Here is a 19,876-nt window from a genome sequence, read left to right as displayed (position 1 = left end):
AAACCGGTTTGACTCCCAAATGATCACCCCTGTGTCTTTTGTTTTGTTTTGAGTTAGATGCCCATATGTTTCCTTGAGGGATCTGGAAGAACATCCTAAACACAGCAGTGTGTGTTTTTAAAGATCTGAATATCCTTTCTACTGCAAAGACTTCTGAGCTTACCCTACACACTCCAAAACAAGGGCAAACTCAAGTTACACTCCATCGACAACAATGGAGCACTCAATTTGTGGCACCCATGATGTGTGCGTGTAGCTACATGAAAAGCAATGGGAACTCTCTCAAGGTCAGGCAGCAGATAAATGCTCTCTCTCTCTTGGTTAGAGTGTTTTTTTTGTATAATGAGTTTTTTTTTTTTTTGCTAATGAGAGATAATGGGCCTGCCTACAGTCGGGCACCGTGCCAACACGTGCCACCCTCTCTGCTCACGGCTGGGGCTGTGGTAGTTGGAGTCCTGCCAGCACTGGTACAGTACAACAAATACAGTAACACACACACACACACCCAGTTGTGGCACGCACACACACACACACACACACACTCACACATTCTTTCCAACCCACTTAAACTTCACACATCTTGTGCACACACACACACACACACTTCTACAACAAAACACGCACACATCTGGAGCTTGCAGTCGTCCCGCTTGCATACTGCACACACTTGACTTTGCAAATAATCAATTTAAATGTATTACCTTTATGTTAACTCTGAAATATTTATTTGATTTTCTAGAGGCCAAACTTTGTAAAGCAACATATAACAAAGACAAAGTTGGACAGACAGTTGCAACACACACACACACACACACACACACACACACGTACACACATTAAAACACACACAAACTCAAAGGATGCACAGAAGCATCTGTGGTCTTCTGGGCAAAGCTGTTCATTTTCTGGAGATAAACACCTCAGCTCCTCAGAAAGGAACTGAGCAGCTGGAGAATTTATGCCAACGCTACTTGAAAGGTCTCCTTTCCACTCTGTCTCTCTCACCCTCTCTTTCCCCTCACACACACCAAAAAAAATTAAAAGAAACTCTCTACAGTACAAACCTCCTCACACATACATCTGCCCTTGATGATTCTTGTACCCACATTATAGATATCTTATTTGAATCTATTGTTAGTCAAATGTCATGGTCATTTAAAAGTTTGGCTTTTTTTAATTGATTTTGCTCGAACAGATATTGTGCATAATCGTTTGGCATTTTTTTCTTGCATTTATAAAGTTTTTAAATTGAACTGAAACTGAATTAAGTTTATCAAGCCAAAGTTTGATTTCAAAAATGCTTTCTCAAATATTGAGAATCAGTATCTCTAGTAGTCAGGTGATCTATAGTAGTATAGGCAGTATGCATTAAATAACCTTCTGGCTCTGGGTAAATGATACTGGAAGCATCTACATTTGACTGGAGCCAGATCCAGATATATCGCTGACCAACAACGACTGAGTCTTTAGGGAACCGACCTCTCATCAGGCGAGTCCACGTGGAATGTCCTCTCGATGACGGTGGTCCACTGGAGGCAGCGTATGATGAAGGTGTTTGGCTTCGGCCTCTCCGTCTTCATCAGTTGACATTCTGAAACAGGCAACCAAGTGTAGTCTGGTAAATAAAATGACAACAATGTGTACCGAATAGCACAGGAGGAGAAGGAAAACCGATCTGGGAAGATCTAGAAGCTTCCACTTGTACCTAGAATTAGATTCAGATGTGCTGAGGTAGCATTTAGAGACATGTATATCATACTTACAGCAATAATATTCAATAATAACCACCTATGTTGATAATTGATTTGAGTAAAAGTTAATAAATTATTTGATTCCAGCTTCTTAAAAGTTTATAATTTATAGTTTATTTTGTCCTCCGACAGTAAACTGAATATTTTTGAGTTCTGGACATTTGAGGAGGTCATCTTGGGCTTTGGGAAACACTGATCGACATTTTCATCCTTTTCTGGCATTTTATAGACAAAACAACTCATCAATGAATCGAGAAAAATCCTCGATAGATTAATTGGCAATGAAAATAAGAAATGTAGTTGCATGCATGTTGCCATTCACTGTACAATTAAGAAAAGATGCAGCTTGGTTTACAATTTGTTAGTTTAAAAATAAGCAAAAAGTTCATTCAAATAAATGTGGTTTCCTGTGCCAAGGGATATTATGTGTAGCAGCACATACGCATCTGGCGAGTATCCGAAGAGACACATTTCTGAGAGAATAGGCAATACAGTAGGCCATTATTACACAAATGCATAATACAGTACACAAACGCAGAAACGTACGCACACATAGCCAGATGGGGCTGTGAGCTCGCTGTGGGAAAGAATGGATGTTCATTGTCCCTCAGCAGTCTCTCTGGTTATTGGGGACAAGAGCTGATGTAAAAGAGCATAATGATCCATATTCTGTCCTCTCATCTCCCCCATTTCTCCTTTGTTCAACATATATCACCCGCCATTTCCCTCTCCCCTCTGCTCTCCTCCTGTCTCCTGTCATTCTCTCCTCCACTCCTCTTCTCTCCTCTTCCCTCCACCTCTCTGTCTTTTGCTATCCCTTCTTCCAATTACTTCTGTTTAAGTGTGGCACAGCACAGCACGTCATGGTTCAGCCTAAATATAGACAGGAAGGTTAATGACAACACCATTCAGGTCGTACACACGGCACGGAGTTTCAATGTAAATTCGCACACACACCGACACACACAAAGAAGTTACTACCTGACTCGTGAACATGGCCTGCTGTGCTGCCAGAAAACAAGGTCATGCCAAAAACACACAAACACACGCGCACGCACACACGCACACACACACACAAAAGTGATATTGAAGTTTGAATGTTAGCTGAAATTGGGTTGTTTGCCACAGCAGGCAATTGTGAAATTTGTGTAGCAGTTTGAGGGTGCATGTGCATGTGTGTGCACGCATCAGTGTGTGTATGTGTGAGTGACAGGCTTGTATGTACGAGTCCCTCTGCAGGGAACAGGCCTGTACCATCTCTGTTCCATCTGACCACTTCTGTTGTTCACACACATAAACACACACACACACGCACACACACACACACACACACAAATAAACAAACACACACACACATGTATACACACACACGCCACCTGGCCTCCCAGCTTTGGGCAACAGATGTGGCAGTGCCAGTGCTGTGCCAAGCAGCCGGGGCCGGATGTATGGCCTGGCTTGTCCTCCTCGCAAACTCTTTTCCTCTCCCCCTTTTTCCTCGTTCTCCAATCCTGTCTTCGTCTCCTCCTCCCTGTCTGTTCAGCTGCTGATGATCCTCCTCTCCTCCCTCATCCTCCCATCCTCTCCTCTACATTTCATCCACAAAAACCTCTCCCTCCAATTCCTCCATCCCTTTCTCCATCTCCTATCCATTGCTCTCCAGCCTAATCATCCTTCCATCTCTGTCCTCTCTCTTCTTCCTTTCTCCTCCCCACGTCTCCCATTTTCTCTTCCCTTGCCCCCTCCGATTGACTTCCATCGCTCATTCCCAATACTTGTCCTCCCTTCCGGACTTTTTTCTCCTCCTCCATCCTTTGATGTACCATTTTTTATCGTTTTCTCTGAGGCATCAGCCTTTATTCTCCCATTCGTCATCATTTTCTTTTCTGTTGTCGCCCTAATCTCGCACCTATTCTCCTGCACTCTCCTCTGCCTCTGCTTCGTCCATCGCCAATCCAACTGCACTGTTTTGCAGATATATTCACACGGTACATCCAAAGTCCTGTGCAGTATAATGTTAATAAGGTGACATCAGACCTTGTGCTAAGAGGTTAAACACCATCTTGGCACCTATCAGATTATGTTAATGCATATATCGCAAAGTAAACAACTACACAACATGCACTGATCAAGAGACATACGCTGTATGATATACTGTATGCTTTACGTGTATCATCCAGCACAATAGTGGATGAAGATCCGCCAATAATCTGGGTTTATTTTTGTCTACATTTCTCTTAAAAATAAATAAGTAAATAATCTTGTTTACTTTTCTAAATGTGAGCAACTCAAGAAAAAGATCATCCTTCAGCCTCATTTCAATGTGATTTGAATAATTCCTCTGGTCTAACTCCAAAAGAAAGTATTATAACGCTAAGTGAAAAGAACATTATGCCAAGTCGTTCATTAATAATATTTATCAGTCATCTTTTATCATCATCTGATTGTAATGTTTAGCCAATGCCAGAAGAGACAGTATTACTGTATATGGTGTCCAACTAAGTCTGGTACTTCTAGAGCCATCTTTATTATCTGGTCTGAATCACTGTGCTTACTGTGCCGTGCATATTTATTCATTGCAATAATCACAAGTGTGATGGCTACAGTACAGACTGACAGCAGCAAAGTCTGAAGGGAATGCAAAACAAAACCTGATCTCCTTCAAACACAGACACATTGATTTAGGAATCAGTTCTAAAGAGCCAATTGCTAATAGCAAGGTTTGACCAGCCTTAACAATGTTTTGTGTGCTAAAATGTAAATGTGAAAACCCTCTTGTGAGTACAATAAGTCAGTTTTGTATTCTGTCAGATAATGGGACACAGCTGTTAAGAGTGAGCACCGTTTGTAATCCAAAACTGAACGTCTGTAAAGCAGACACAAAGTTTCACTGCCAATCTGCATTTATTGTATGAACAATGAGAGTTGATGGTGGTGGTAATGAGACTGAGAGACATTAAAATTAATCTTGTTAACTCATTAGCTGGTTAATTACACATGTCAAAGACGCTGTGGCGCTTGTTAACCAGGTGCAGACAGATGATATACTGATAAATGGTTAATTAGAGCCCTCAGTGAATACAGTAAAGCATACCAACACTGTGAAGACTGGCAAGATGTTTTGTCAAGCTATAAGTGAAACTGATGCAACAACTGTTGTACCATTTAATCATGGCTCTGTGTGATGAAACCGTAAGACTATTTCAGCAACATCTTCTGGCAATGTACATGACAGAGGTCATTTGTGTTGGCTTTTAAGAAATATAACAATTAATTAGAGGATGTCGGCCCTACGGCCCTACGTCCCTACTGAAGCAACCTAGAGCAAAGCACTCACTCCCTAACACCTATAGATGTTCTGCTCTGAACTGAACTGTTCCCTGCAGGGGTAATAACAGCAGGTGTCACCGTGTAATCATCAATGTTAATTATGAGTCTGGAGAGAAGTATGCAGTCTACATAGAAAAGATGCAGGACTTTGGATACAATGGACTTAATTCACCAATATTTTAAGTTAGTTCTTAAATTTGTTCTTGAAAAAGAAAAAGAAACGTTGTATTTATGAATTGTTTGTACCTTTGTTCTTATGATGATTAATCACATTGTATTAGTACATTGAAAGTGTGCCATAGTGGTGTGCCAGCCAATCACTATAAGGGTTGTGTGCACATACAGAAATTGAATTGAATGTTAAAAAACTTCAAATAGTTCTGAAATGGAGGTACGTCAACAGGAAGTGAACGCCATATTTAGTAGCGTCAGTAGTGGATATAAAATAACACAAAATAGACGCAAAAGATGCTATTACTCGTTTAGTGTTGAAGTGTTATTGTAGTGTTTATTTATTTAAAAAGGCCACAATGCTTTATAAAATAATGAAAATAATTATGCAATTATAAAATATAATAGTCATTTAAATACTATATTATACTGTAAATTCAAGAAAATGCAATAACAAATTATTTTGTTCCAAACATGTTGGCAGTCAAGTGTCCGTAGCTTCTGTTCCTAAGAACAAGTCCCAAATAAAAAAACATGTGACTGTCAAACTCTTCTTTAAAACTGCACAGTGGGTTTTAAGCACAAGCTGTAGGTGAATGGAGCCCAGTGCTACTCTCTGTGTACAGTTTACTGTATTTTCACAGCAAAGGCAGTAAGATGTGATATGAAGTAACTGAAACAAAAAGATGTTCCAAATGAGTGCAGCAGGAATCTAAAAGCTGCACCCTTCAGATGGGAGTCTGTAAGCATGGGATGGGTAGAGTTTTTCCCACTCAATGTTGCTGTTCTGTGTCTATATGATGTAAAGATACAGTACAGTAGGGTTCTAGAGGCTATTTTGATATGTGTGTGGTAGGTAACGTACTTGCTACAGAGAAGTTATTTAGGGGGTAGGGCAGGTCTGCATCCTGAGGTTTCTCTTTGTAGCCGATGAAGGAGCCGTCAGTCTTCAACAGAAAGTAACGCGGCCGCCAGTTCTTTATGTATTCACCTGAAGAAAAAGATGGAAACAAAGACAGGGAGGAACATTTAACTCAAATATGTTAAATCAGACACAAATTCAGATCATGAGGGCAACAGTGATGACGACGCTGAAGGCAATAGAGCACTCAGGGGTAATGATGATTATGAAAATCATGATGTTATATGGAAAGTATTAATAGCATTAATGATGATCATTTTAAATACAGATTGTATTCCCTTGACGGATGAGAGACTGTCCGTTCAACCATCATCTGTCCAAAGGATAGCGCACGCACGCACGCAAGCACGCAAGCACCCACACACCCACACACACACACACACAGTATCTCTATGACTCTCACAGTGCTTGCCTGATTCAGATCGGATTATCATGTAAAAAATGACAAAAACATGTTTACCAGCACAACAAGCAAACTATCCATGCCAGAAACATCATCTGGCTGATACATGGGCAGGTGTCGAGGTGATGACCCCTCTACCAAACACACACACTCACACGTATACACATCACCAACACACAAATGCACACTTACACATGTATGAACTAAAAATGTCAACACACACACACACACACACACACACACACACACACACACACGCACACACGCACACACGCACACACGCACACACACACAAACCACTGGTCGCCAACAAAGGGAGAAGAAGAGAAGAAGGATGAGATAAGATGACATGAGACGAGATAAGATTACACATTGAGAATGACCCTTCTTAGAGCGCAGCAACAAATAACAACATCTGTTGAGCAGCTGGTGGCAGAGTATTACCCAACTGGCTGGCACAGACTGGCACTAAGGTGGCACCACAGCTTTATCAGATGACCCGCTGCAGGATTACATGAGTGTCAAACATTTCCACACCACAGAGGCGGATAACACTCACTGGAAACAGCATGGATGCACACATGGATTAAAGTACACACGTGTGCCGACTCACACATACTGTAGTGTGGCGAGTACGATGAGTACATATACAGGGATGAAACTGTGCATGTACACGCAGAGTATGTGGCTGAAGTAATATCAAGACACACAGCTCTGATGAAAGAAACTGACAATCTCAACACTATGCAAAGCAGGGAGCTGTGTAAACATTTCCCTTTCTCATTTCAAACAACAGAAATAAAAACCACAGAAGGACACAAATGCTCCCTACCTCTCAAGCCCTTTTAATTAACCAGCCAGCCGTTCCTTGACATGCACACGCATTTACACACCTTGTGAAGACATACTAATAGACAAAGATGCATATGTGTGCGCACACGCACACCCACACACAAGCTCTGATCACCTTTTTTAACCTAATTCGCTGGGAGAGGAGAATAGGCAGTGTGTGTAAGTGTGTGTGTTCTATTTGTGACATCCATTTAAAGCGGAAATGACAGCAGGCCGTGCTCGTTAACACGTCGCAGAAAAACACCTGCTCCGTCAAAGGGACCATGCGACTGTGGGCCTGCCGGTACCTTCGGGTGCTGGTAGTGGTGGAGGAGTGTGTGTGTGTATTTGTGTGGGGGGGGGTAGCGGAGGGTATTTGAACCACTACACAGGGACAGATAGAGACACATAGACGGATAAGAAAATGCTGTTGGGTGCCAATGCGTCACCAGGATTACCAATCACACCTCTCGCTCTCCTCTTCTCTCACAGTCTCTATTTTTCTCTTTTTCGCAAATCCCCCCGCTCTCTGCTCCTCTCCCATTTCCTTCTCCTATTCTTTCAGAAACAAAGCATCTTCTCTGGATTACTTGCCGCTGTTAAGCAGAGGGTTGTGAGAGGGCCTGAATGGGAGGCATAAGGAAGGAAATAATAAAGAAACCAAAGCAAAAAAAAGGGATGGATTGAATATTAACGTATTGTACAGGTGTTTCTGTTATCGTGTTCATATCTAATTAAACATACAACTAAAAAACTGATCACCTGGAAAAAGAAAAACTCTGGTTAACTTCAAGGTGGATATAGGATAAATATATGTATTGACTGACAAACTGGAGGAGGATAAAGATAAAGTTAAACTAATAAAACTATTATAAACTGGCAGTGATGACTGGCTTGCTGGTCCAAGTCCAGTCATTTCTCTGAGTCAGTTTCCTGATGAAGTGTCCAACCAATGCAAGCCTGTGGCTGGCCACTTCATCGCTCAGCTGTCCAGTACAACTGAAAACATTTAAGCAATCCTTCTGGCCGGGCCCAGACAGTGTGTATGTGTGTGCGTAAGTGTTTGTGTGAGTGTGTACACGTCCACTGGGGGGCGGGGGAGGGGGCAGCCAGGGGTGGCACAGACGGAGAGAGGAGATGGACAGTTGTCCACACATGCCGTTCCAAACAAACACAGGCACGTACACACACACACACACACACACACACACACACACACACACACACACACACACACACACACACAATTCTGTTTCGACTGTTCCAATCCTCCGAATGATCCAATGGTGTTCTGTCAAGCTATCCCGTCTTGGCCCTGCCTGTAATGAGTCCAGCGAGCTCTCCCACTCTGGACAGCTTGTCTGGGGAGCCACATGTCTCTAGTTTGGACTGCTGGAGAAAACAGAACAGCCGGTCTCCTTCCCACACCATCTCTCTCGGACTCCTCACTTCAGTTTCATTTAGTTTTCTGCACAACTTTACTTTTCCCTTAAGACCAATTAGTAAATAGTACACTATAAAGTGCTTAAGACAACAGGACTCTGTTGTTTCTTGTAAGAACGTCATAATATCGGTGATAAAGGACGACATAGGTGATCTGAAAGATCTAAAGGAACAGAAGATATTTAGGAGGATAAGCTAAACCATTTTGAAGTGTATTTTGTCTCGTGCAGCAGTTCAAAAGGGTTCTCTTCTCCAAATAAACACCTCCAGTGTTACGATGTTTTTTTGGTTTAAACTAAGGATTAAAAACTAAACTTTCTAAAAGTAATTCTGGAATTTCTAGAAGAAATAAATCTTGTTGGCATATCCTCCATTTGCAGCTTGTGGATTTAGCAGTAAGATGCAGAGATGAATCAGCTGTGACTCTGCCCGTTCCAAGCTTTCTGATTGGACAATTACAACAACGCACTGACTAACTGTCACTCAATTAGCGGACTGATTAACTATTCATTTCAGGGCGGAGAGAGAAAGGGGAGAGAATGAAAGAGAAATGCAGAGAAGACAAATAGGAGACAGGTATAAATGGTATGGCTGAACTTCAGCCAGCAAAACAGAAATGAGACACACAACGTTGCACAAACTTTCCAGCGTCTCCGTCTCGCACTCACTCCTTTAGGACACCAGTACACCTCTGCTCTCCTGCTTTGCCGGATGCCACGCATCAGCAGGGAACGAGACAGACGAAAAGCCGGAAAAACCTAGATGGAAATTAAATAAATAACTCCATAACTATGTGAGCTCACCAGCCATTTGTTAATCAACCCAAACAGGGATTTAATTTAATGCTTTGGCCGAGGCTGGAGCTGATATGCAGATGGCGCAGAAACGGGGCTGTGTGACTGGCGCTCTGGGAGCCGGAGTGGTGGCGTATAGAGGTAGGGGGGAGGCGGATGGAGAGGGTGGAGGGGAGGTTCTGCCACGTTCCAGCACATACACAGCAGCTCACCAGCAGGGAGAGGAATGTGTCGTCTGGCCACATAACACAACACACACACACACACACACACACACAGTGTTCAGAGTGTAATGGGACAGAATACATAACAAGTTTACTAACCAAGTGACTGAGTAGCCGGCTGGTTGATCAGCACACTAATAAGCTGACTGACCAAAAGTAAGAGATAACAGAAGAGATAACAGACTACTTAGCTCATCTAGAGATTTACTTTTTACCAACCTGATGGGCAGGTTGTAAGTATGCCAATAACTGACAAAACTACATTGTGTTTTAGTGCTGACGCAATTCTATTAACTGATTAGTCATTTAGGTCATTTAGAAAGCAAGAATGCATGAACTTGTAATCGGCATTATTCACTCTTCTCTGACATTTCATAGAGCAGACAGATTATTCAATGATAAAAAAAAATGTACTTTGTCAAATGTACTGTACAATTCAATTAAAGTGTGTAGGCTGCAAGCATCACGTTTAATGAAAACTGAATCAGTACTGCGCAGCGTAGCAGTATGGAGATTTCACCATCCAACAGCAGCAGTATGCAGTCAAACTAATGGATGAGTTTGAGCTGAAATGATTGAGCTGATCTCCTTACTGTATAGACAAAATTGACACAACAGCGTGGGGAGGAGTTTTATGTGTATGTGAGCATTAGCGGCTTAGACTGTGTGGACGAAGAGGAAGAAGACAGATTAGCTAAACATCAGGCAAGTAACTAACGTGTAAAGTAGTTGAGGGAAAGCAGTGGAGCAGAGAGGACACTGGGGGTTATGAAAGTGGGGAACTGTGTAGTAAGACACCTGACTAATACATCTGTCTGAGAGTCTGTCTATAAGCGCTAGAAACTAACAAGAGTTCACTCTTACTGGTCCAAAGAGAGAAAAACAATTTAATAAAGACTAATGAAAAATACTTTTTGCATAATCTGTAGTGTGTTTACTGTGCGTGCGTGTCTTTCAGAGGATACGGCTGTGTGCGTGACCTCGACCCCAGCAGTTCTAACTCCAGTCTGCTCAGACATCTTAAGGCGAATCCAGGCTCTTTAAAGCCAATCCACTTACAGTGCATTAGGCTCATTACCACATCGGGGCTGGACTGGTGTTAGTGTGTTTGAGTGTGTGCATCAGTGCTTTAAATACAGCCACCACCATCACTGATGTCTTAAAAAGTGGTGCTGTTTGCTACCTATAAACATTCAGAAGGCCACTTCTGTAATGATCATACAAATTAGAACGAGGGGGAGAAGATTTGAAGAATCAAATTCAGTTTGAAGCTGGGGCTGCGGCTGGGTTTAAAGGTTTAGTGCTAGAGTAATTGTACAAGCATGTGGCTCAGTCTGTGGAATGAGACTACAGCAGCCAAGAGATGAAGAAGATGCTAGAATGAAGGGAAAGAAGAAGAAGAAAGAGAGAGAGAGAGAGAGAGAGAGAGAGAGAGAGAGAGAGAGAGAGAGAGAGAGAGAGAGAGAGAGACTAAGTGTATGCGGTTAAAGCTATGGCAGTGACAGAGAGTCGGGACGGGGCAGGGCAGCCACAGGGCGGCCAGATTGAGTGGAAACCCATGGGAGTGTGGCCATCCCTTGGGGGCCACTGGGAGATTTCACACAGCCAGCTGCACACAGCCAGCGCCTCCTGGTAGGCTGTGCTGGATGCACATACACACACACAACCATGAAGGGTGCCCTGGTGCCCTTCTGCTCCCCCAGCTGGTACAGAAGGAGGCACACGCAAACACTCATCCACACACTGGCGTCATATTGCACGTTCACAGTACTGTGAATGCATAACCTTGAGTGTCAGAAAAAATGACTTAACTATTAAAAAATACTACTAAATGTTCCTTTTCCTCCTGTATATTCTTATGCTCCTTTTTTCCTCCTCTCCTCTCCTGCAGTACCACTACAGTCCAGTAGATGGTGGTGGCTCCCTGGAGCATGGTGGCCACCGCTGTGATGCTGACACAGAGCTGGAGAGTGACTGACAGACACACCGCTGCCAAAACGCCTCATATCCTAATCCCCCTCACAGCACTTGTGTGTATGCGTGTGTGTATACAGTAATATATATATATATATATATATATATATATATATATATATATATATATATATATATATATATATATATATATATATATATATATATATATATAAGACGGGCATTCATGAGTGTCAGTTGGTGTAAGTGTGTGTATTTCTGCACTTCGGCATTCAGTCAGCTTACATCTGTATATGTGTGTCTATACATGAGTGTTTGTTCATGTGTTTGCTGAGAGAGGGAGAAGGGGGGGGGGGGGGGGTGCAGGGTCCGTTGCTTCTTAAAGCACCCTAGGATTAGTGCGATGTTAGCATATTAGCATCTTAGCTGGAGGGCTGCTGCTCAACACCACCTGTGCCAGACAGGAGGCTGTGGCTACCCAGCTTCCCCCCCCCCCCCCCTTCTCAACCCCCCACCCACACACACTCATATATGTAGACACCCACAGTGGGTGAGTGAAGGTCACTTAGCTACAGCGACTCCAAGCTTACTGTCTTAATTCATTACTGTAACTACTTTATCTGTCTCTTCAAATGCTGTATATTACTCCAACAAAGATAATTGTTTCGTCTTCATTTTTGTTTTTCTGTCACTTTAAAATATAATTAACTTCACATTATTTTAAACATGTGAAATTCAAAGTCGAAGTCCAGCAAGTTGGAGGTTTCTGTGACAATACCACGTAAAAGGGAGAGATGGCCGATAACACGAAGAACACTTTTACTGCATCATATGTCATTACAGTAATGCCGATACATAGCTATTTGCAAAGGATAAACACACACAAGAAAGTACTAAAGGTAGACATAACATACAAAGAGAAATACATATATATGCATACATACATAAATACCAATCTTGGATCAGCTGGTGATAGGTACCCCTAAACACATCAACTATATGCCTAGATACAAAGTTAGACAGAGATGAGCTATGCCTGCATAATTTAAGATTATACCACTTTGCCAGCCCTGCTTGCTGGTGTCCTGCTCTGTGCTCTTCTGTTTACAGAGACCCGTCCTGTGAAGCAGGATCATTAGTGGCAGGAGACACACCTGGGCCCAGCATGACTTCCTGTACAGTAGGTCTTGAATCGTAGTTTGTTTGTCGCAGTCAAAGAGCAGAGTTGTGACAGCTTCAACCACAAGAAAATGAAGCTAAAATGTATTAAATGAAACATAACAAATTGGGAAGTCAGAGTCCTGTCCTTTGTGCTAATAAAGTTAAAGAGGATGAGACTGGCTTTCAGATTTCAATCTGTTATGAATCATGAGCTACAGTTCAAAGAGTTAAGCACATACCGTAGCCATACAGTAGGAGGCATGTATAACATTATTAATAGTATTATTATTATTATTATTATTATTATTATTATTAACAACCAGATGGAGCAAACTCAGATCATAGTAAACCATATGAAGAATATTAAACGCTGCACAGTAAAATGCTCTATTTCCCCTTTATCCACACGCATCCATCCACCCACACACACATAAATAGAAAAGCGTAACATGCCATTGAAAACACAAAGACTGATTTGTTCAGATGCGTTCTTGTATGTCAAGAAGGTAAATAAATAAATTAAATAAAAACAAGCTAACCGGTACAAAAAGCCTTTGCATTCAAAACCCAATAACATTAGGAATGCCATGCTGCTTGTGTTCAGAATGCAGTGGATCCAATGTGATTAGGAAAGGCACACACAGCCAATGAGCAGGCTAATCAAATTGCACTGATTGCTGGTATATTGCCTCTTTCTGTTCTCTCCTTTGGACGGCCTTGTGTGTTGGCATCATTGATTTCTTCACTTAGTTTACGTCCTTGAAATTCCCATTAAATTAAGTTTATTTTCAAAACGCTGTATATCCTTTTCTAAATATAACCATTAGGGGAAATTACATTCAAATCCACAACACATCAATAGGACCTGTTAAAGTGAGATCACTTTCAACCAAGGACGTCTACTTTTCTTTTACAGTCTTTTAAGCAAAACATGTGTGTAATTTAAGTTTGACAGTAAATAATTATGGTCACAGTTGGTGCTGTTACACACTCACATGACTATCATAATAATGATGCTACAAATCACCTGACTAGGGATTCAACTAATGATTATTTTCATTATCGATTAATCTGTGAATTAATTGATTTGCCAAATTATTTGATCAGAAAACGGTGAAAAATGTCCATCCCAGTTTTTCTCAAAGTCCAGGGTGACGTCTTTAAATGTCTTGTCAGTCCAAAACCCAAAGTTAATATGTTTTTTTAACAGAGAAAAGCAGAAAATCTCCATTTTTTAGAGGCTGAAAAAATCACTTTTGCAGTAAAAATTACTTTTCATGATTAATCAATTATCAAAATAGTTTCAAATAATTTTTCTGTCAATCGACTTATCGATTGGTTGACTAATTGTTGCAGCTCTAAACCTGACCAGCCATCAATCTCTATTTTTCATTCAGTAATCCTTATTCATATTGAGCATTTATAATCACACAGAGGAGTGGGTTTCTTTGAGGTTCCACATTTCAATCTGACATTCATATTTAAATTCTTATTCTTCTCTTTTGCCTCATTGGACATAAAACCATCCAATCAGAGGAATAGAGTCAGGCAGCTGGACCAATCAGTCAATGAGCTGCCAATCAGAACAAGAAAGGGCGGGTCAGGAGACAGACACAGCTGTCTAACTGTTGCCTACAACAGACAGGCAACAAGGAGTGTGTGTGTGTGTGTGTGTGTGTGTGTGTGTGTGTGTGTGTGTGTGTGTGTGTGTGTGTGTGTGTGTGTGTGTGTGTGTGTGTGTGTGTGTGTGTGTGTGTGTGTGCGCGCATAGGGGACCTTAACCATCCCAACCCTGACCAGTTGAGCAGTGGTGAACAGGTGCAAAGCTTTGTGCATGTATGTGTGTGTGTGTGCATCACTATTATTCCAGAGTGGTTGGCTCTGTATTATTAATTCAGAAATGCTGGGCTGGGGCTGTGGACGGCAGCTGGCATTACGTGTGCATGTGTGTGTATGGACAACATAAGACCCCCCTGGTCTTTTGTAAAGCCCCCCCCCCCCCCTTCCCTTCCTAGAGCAGCATTGTGCTGTACGTCTCCCTGTCTGGCTGTAAACTTATACACATGCACACGCTCACACAGCACAATAGCTCAGCCCAGCAGGCAAGAGTAAACAATCAAGTACTATACCCCCCCCCCCCCCCCCCCCCAACTACTGTTAAGTGCATCCCCCTGCCAAATACCCTACGCACTCACACACACACACACACACACACGCAAACACACACACACACACACCAGCCCAGCCCAGCCCAGCCCAGCCGTGCCTCATTCTAAAGGTTTCATTCATGTGTTGCACTGAAGGGCCGACAGTAAGTGCTCTTCACCTCACAAACTGCTGGCCCTCCTCTGTCCTGCCAGGCTACCTGTCTGTCTGTCTGTCTGTCTGTCTACCTGCCCAAGTGTATGCCCATCTGTCCATCAGGGTGCATTCACACTGGGCAACTCTATAATTTACTCTTAAAATGTTGTTTCTGTGTACTACGCATGACGCCGTTGTCTGTGTTACCAGTGTTGCACAGTGTTCAGAGAATACACTGATTACATTACTTGCCCACCGACAGATATAGAAAAATAAATAAAACCCATTTGGTTCATTTTCATGCCATTTGTAATTAAAGATTAAAGCGCTTACAGATATCGAGTATCATCGGCAAATATCTTTTCTGGTAAAATGTCTGGTGTAATCGGTTATACTGGTGGCGTCACAAGTTTATTAACCGGTGGGGAAATGTCCTCACCCAGGCATCCCTAGCGTGGCCAGGTGAGAGCGATGCCAACAAGTAACCACAGTGAGACACCTTTATTTGTTTTTGATTTCAGGTGATTCCAAGCATACGGTTTGATAGGGGAGAAAACCGGTACAGCACATGGTTATATCGGGACGAATCACAGATTATGAATATAAAGAGATATGTGATAGGCTGCAGTTAATCATGCCTACAAAGCACAACATTACAAAATGAAGCAAGGGCAAAACACAGCCTCATCCGAATCAGTCATGCTCGATTGTGCGTAACTGAAATGCCTAAGTTACAGAGACTGGAATCATATTTGTTTTTTTGCCTCATCTGCTGCTAAAAATCCCTCATGTTTCACAAAGACAGTTTACCAAAACCAATAAAAGAGACATGTGACTTTTGTTTAGAAGATGCTGTTGGCTTGTGATAGGCAGTGTAACTTCATAAACTATAGAGTTTGGACTAACAAAATCAGTGTGATTGCAATTAGTGATTGGCCTGCCTGTCTGTCACACTCTGAGGTGTCAGTCCATCTCAGACAAACACTTCTCTGTAGTTCCCTGAGAGCTGGTGTTTGTCATGTTGTAACGTCTGTTTGTCTAGAGGCTGTTTTTGACAACGTGTCCACCTCAGCTGGCCAGCATCAGGTACTTGAGGCTCGGAGACAATTAAAAACATAAGTTACAACCAAAGCACAGAACACATTTTTTTCCCTCATATTCTCTATGAAGAGCGGTACAACTCTTTCAGTAATCCATAAAATCCATTGTGATATTTATCAATAATGACTAATATGAAAAGAGGTAAGCTATAGACCAGATCCATTAGAGCTGTTATGACTCAAGAACACTTAGATGCTTATGACTATATAGCGTTAACATGGAACAGCCACTGTGAAAGACGTCTTGCTTGAAAAGATGTTAGTTACAAGTCTACCTAACAGCAGGATAAAGTCTCAATTGTATGAATATCCATAGGTGATTCTCAGTCATGATTTTTGCAAGGCTATTTTCTGGCTATTTTCCAAAACTATTAACAAAGGATGTACTAAAACTGAATTTGGCACTGCACCAAAAACTTTGGACTTTCTTTGTGACAAGTAGTTACACATGCTACTTTTTTAAGATAAAAAAATAATAATCCTCAGCTTCTGCATTATTGGTGAAATATACTGAATAAGAATATATATGTGAAACCCCCAGTGATATTGGTGCTTTCTGAACCTGCCTGCCTAGCTCTGCAAGATAATTAATGAGCAGGCCGTTCCCCAGGTCTATTCAAACTCCAGATATTGTGTAGAAACACTCAAACCACGGCGCAATATCTGAATATGGCAGATGTTCATCCTCTTTTCTTCTCTGTTCTCCCCCTCCAATTCCTCTCATACAGCAGTCTGGCATTGAACCTCATGTTCCAGCCGCTATGCTGTGAGACATCTGCACCTCACTGACTGTTTCTTTCTTTCTTTTCCGTCTCATCTTTCCTCTGTATACACACACACACAAACAAAGATAGAACTCTTTTCTTGATGACAGATGGCGAGTCAACAATTGTACAGCATCAGTCTCTCAACACACACACACACACACACACACACACACACACACACACACACACACACACACACACACACACACACACACACACACACACACACACACACACACACACACACACACACACACACACACACACACACACACACACACACACACACACCTCCTTGTCCTCCAGTCCCTTTGTGCACAATCCCCCGTCAGATGTCTTGATTCGTTTCTTACAGCTGAGTGTATGCATTAGTGTGTGTGTCCCTATTTACCTTGGTTTATTAAGCACTAGTTTAATGAGAGCTTGGTGAGGTGCGGGCCCCAGCCAGTGGACCATATGGGGGAGATTTAGCCCCCTCAGAACATTGAGCCAAGCCTCGCTGACATGATTACCACTGCCGTCCACTGCTCTATACTCGTGTCAGATTGGGAACTGGGAATTTTGTCATGGACAGCTAATTAATGACTGGAGATTGGCAACCAGAGACGGAGAAGGCTGAGGGAAGATGAAAAAATTCTGTCACTGTTTGGTCTCTTCTTCCTCTCTGTTTTTAATCAGGCTAACGAACTGAGACTCTGTGAAAAAGGCATAAAACACAAGAGACTTGCATTCAAGCACACATGTACACAAATAGAAAAAAAGCTTGTAACATGGTTACATAGTGTCACATTTTCTGGTTGGTTAAAAACAGACAGCCAGTATCTGATCGCAATTTATACACACGTTTTACTTGTATCTTGCATGTACTGTACACACTGTACATCTTTGAACGCATGTATTTATTCATGGCTCACATTTTCCGTGTATCTGTGTGGCACAGCAGGCTGAAGCTAGTGCCTTAGTTAATCCTGTCAGAGACAGATTACAGGTGGGGAGATATAAATAGACTGACTGTCCCTTTATCCTGGCCACTGTGACATCAGCATGCAGCTCAACTATTAAGTCAGGCATAACGGGAGCAAACACGAACTGAACCCACCAAAGGTGTCCCTACAGTATATATTTAACCACATAATCCAAATGACCAGATGTTTCAACAGGTTGTCACAGAAAGCAAGCTTCCACTGTATATTTACATCACATCTGGGTGCAAGAGCAGTGCCATCTGTAGAACAGAGCCACTACGATAGTAAACAATGTTGGATATCGGAAAAACACTAACAAACTCTTTTTAAAGTCACATGCATTGAAATGCAGGGATCTGGTGGAATATAAGACTACACGTACAATGTACAAAGCAGGAAATAATTGACTTCCTGGCAATACAGAAAAAGTTTTCTTGGACAGAGGAGGGGTTAAAACTGAAGAGCAAATTTAATTTGAAAGAACGTTGTGTTCACATCCATCTTAAAATGATGTGGGCATATATATATATAAATTAGATTAGTAATTGCTTTGTCTTATCGGACAACCATCAGATTGGGTAATCAATTCAAAACACAATCTAAAATCACAACTGCCTGCAGTTGCCTCAAACAGCTGCTGCCTTCACCATAAGCTTCTGTAAGATAATTTGCTCTCTGGAGCAGATGTTCTGTTTTACAATTAAAACAACACCAGAGCTTTGTGCCACAGTAGCAAAGTGAAGAGGAGAAAACACATCAAGGATGTAACTGATGTTTCAGAGCAACAATGGTTGTCCAGTTTCCCTTGGCAACCAGATGTAGACCACTGTCCACCATTATGGGTGGTGTGATTGCCCCTGTTTGAAAACACTTTTACTCTGCCAAAAAAGAAAAGTAACACTTTACAAGCTCACTCTTGTTGTACAATCATCTTCTATAAGTTAAATTAAATGTGCAATAAAAAACAGCAGCAGATATTAAATCTGTGCCAATCACATTTTCTGCACTGTAAGGTACAATCTAATGCAATTCAATGCAACATCTCTGCCATTAATTCTACCTTGGAGAACTTTATAATGTTCAGTTTTTGTTGACATTGTCAGAAATGTGACAATTTTAATATATGTATAATATTGAGGTTGTAGTTTGCAACGTTTCTTTTACTGGACTGCATTATTATTGATATACATAAGGGGGGAAAAACATTAAAAACACCACTCAATATATTGCTATCCAGTACAACACCACCACTAACTATGACCTCAGTCCAAAGATTATTTATTATAGGTATCATAAAAGTAAACTTTATGGATGAACAGTTGTATTAGATTGCACTAGATAGTACAGCTGTAAGTAGTAAAGTAGCCACAGAGTGTATATAGTAAATTGTATGTATGTATTATCACTTTAATTATAAATGATTAATGTAAGTACTGGAAGAAGAAGAAGAAGAAGAAGAAGAAGAAGAAGAAGAAGAAGAAGAAGAAGAAGAAGAAGAAGAAGAAGAAGAAGAAGAAGAAGAAGAAGAAGAAGAAGAAGAAGAAGAAGAAGAAGAAGAAGAAGAATTCTCTATTGGACAAGTTATGGATCAATTGATCAATATAGACTTGGTTTGCTAAATTAAAAAAATTAAGTGGCAATATGAGACAACTGCTCACACTCTGGGGTCCTTCTCCTGCCAGCAAACACTTACACTAGCTGTTGGCCACTAGTTACTAATCTGTTGGCCTAAATCAGCCAAACCAACCCCCACTCTAACCTGCCTCCTCTAATCAGCCCAA

The 19,876-nt window shown here is 41.6% G+C and overlaps 1 protein-coding gene across 5 annotated transcripts in view; it reads right to left on the bottom strand.

Annotated features, from left to right (window-relative positions):
• Positions 1–19,876, bottom strand: part of akt3a (v-akt murine thymoma viral oncogene homolog 3a) — a 56,297-nt gene that overhangs the window by 22,250 nt on the left and 14,171 nt on the right. For all 5 annotated transcript variants that reach the window (XM_029449463.1, XM_029449461.1, XM_029449464.1 and 2 more), the window contains exons 3-4: positions 6,115–6,240; positions 1,480–1,591 (exon numbers count right to left, since the gene is read on the bottom strand). In XM_029449463.1, coding sequence (XP_029305323.1) covers positions 1,480–1,591; positions 6,115–6,240 — 238 coding nt within the window. The remainder of the gene's footprint in view (positions 1–1,479; positions 1,592–6,114; positions 6,241–19,876) is intronic.

The sequence above is a fragment of the Cottoperca gobio genome, chromosome 15 (genome assembly GCF_900634415.1).
Source record: "Cottoperca gobio chromosome 15, fCotGob3.1, whole genome shotgun sequence".
Taxonomy (NCBI): domain Eukaryota; kingdom Metazoa; phylum Chordata; class Actinopteri; order Perciformes; family Bovichtidae; genus Cottoperca; species Cottoperca gobio.
Note: the sequence above shows the minus strand (reverse complement) of the source record. Positions and strands in the feature narration are given on the sequence as shown.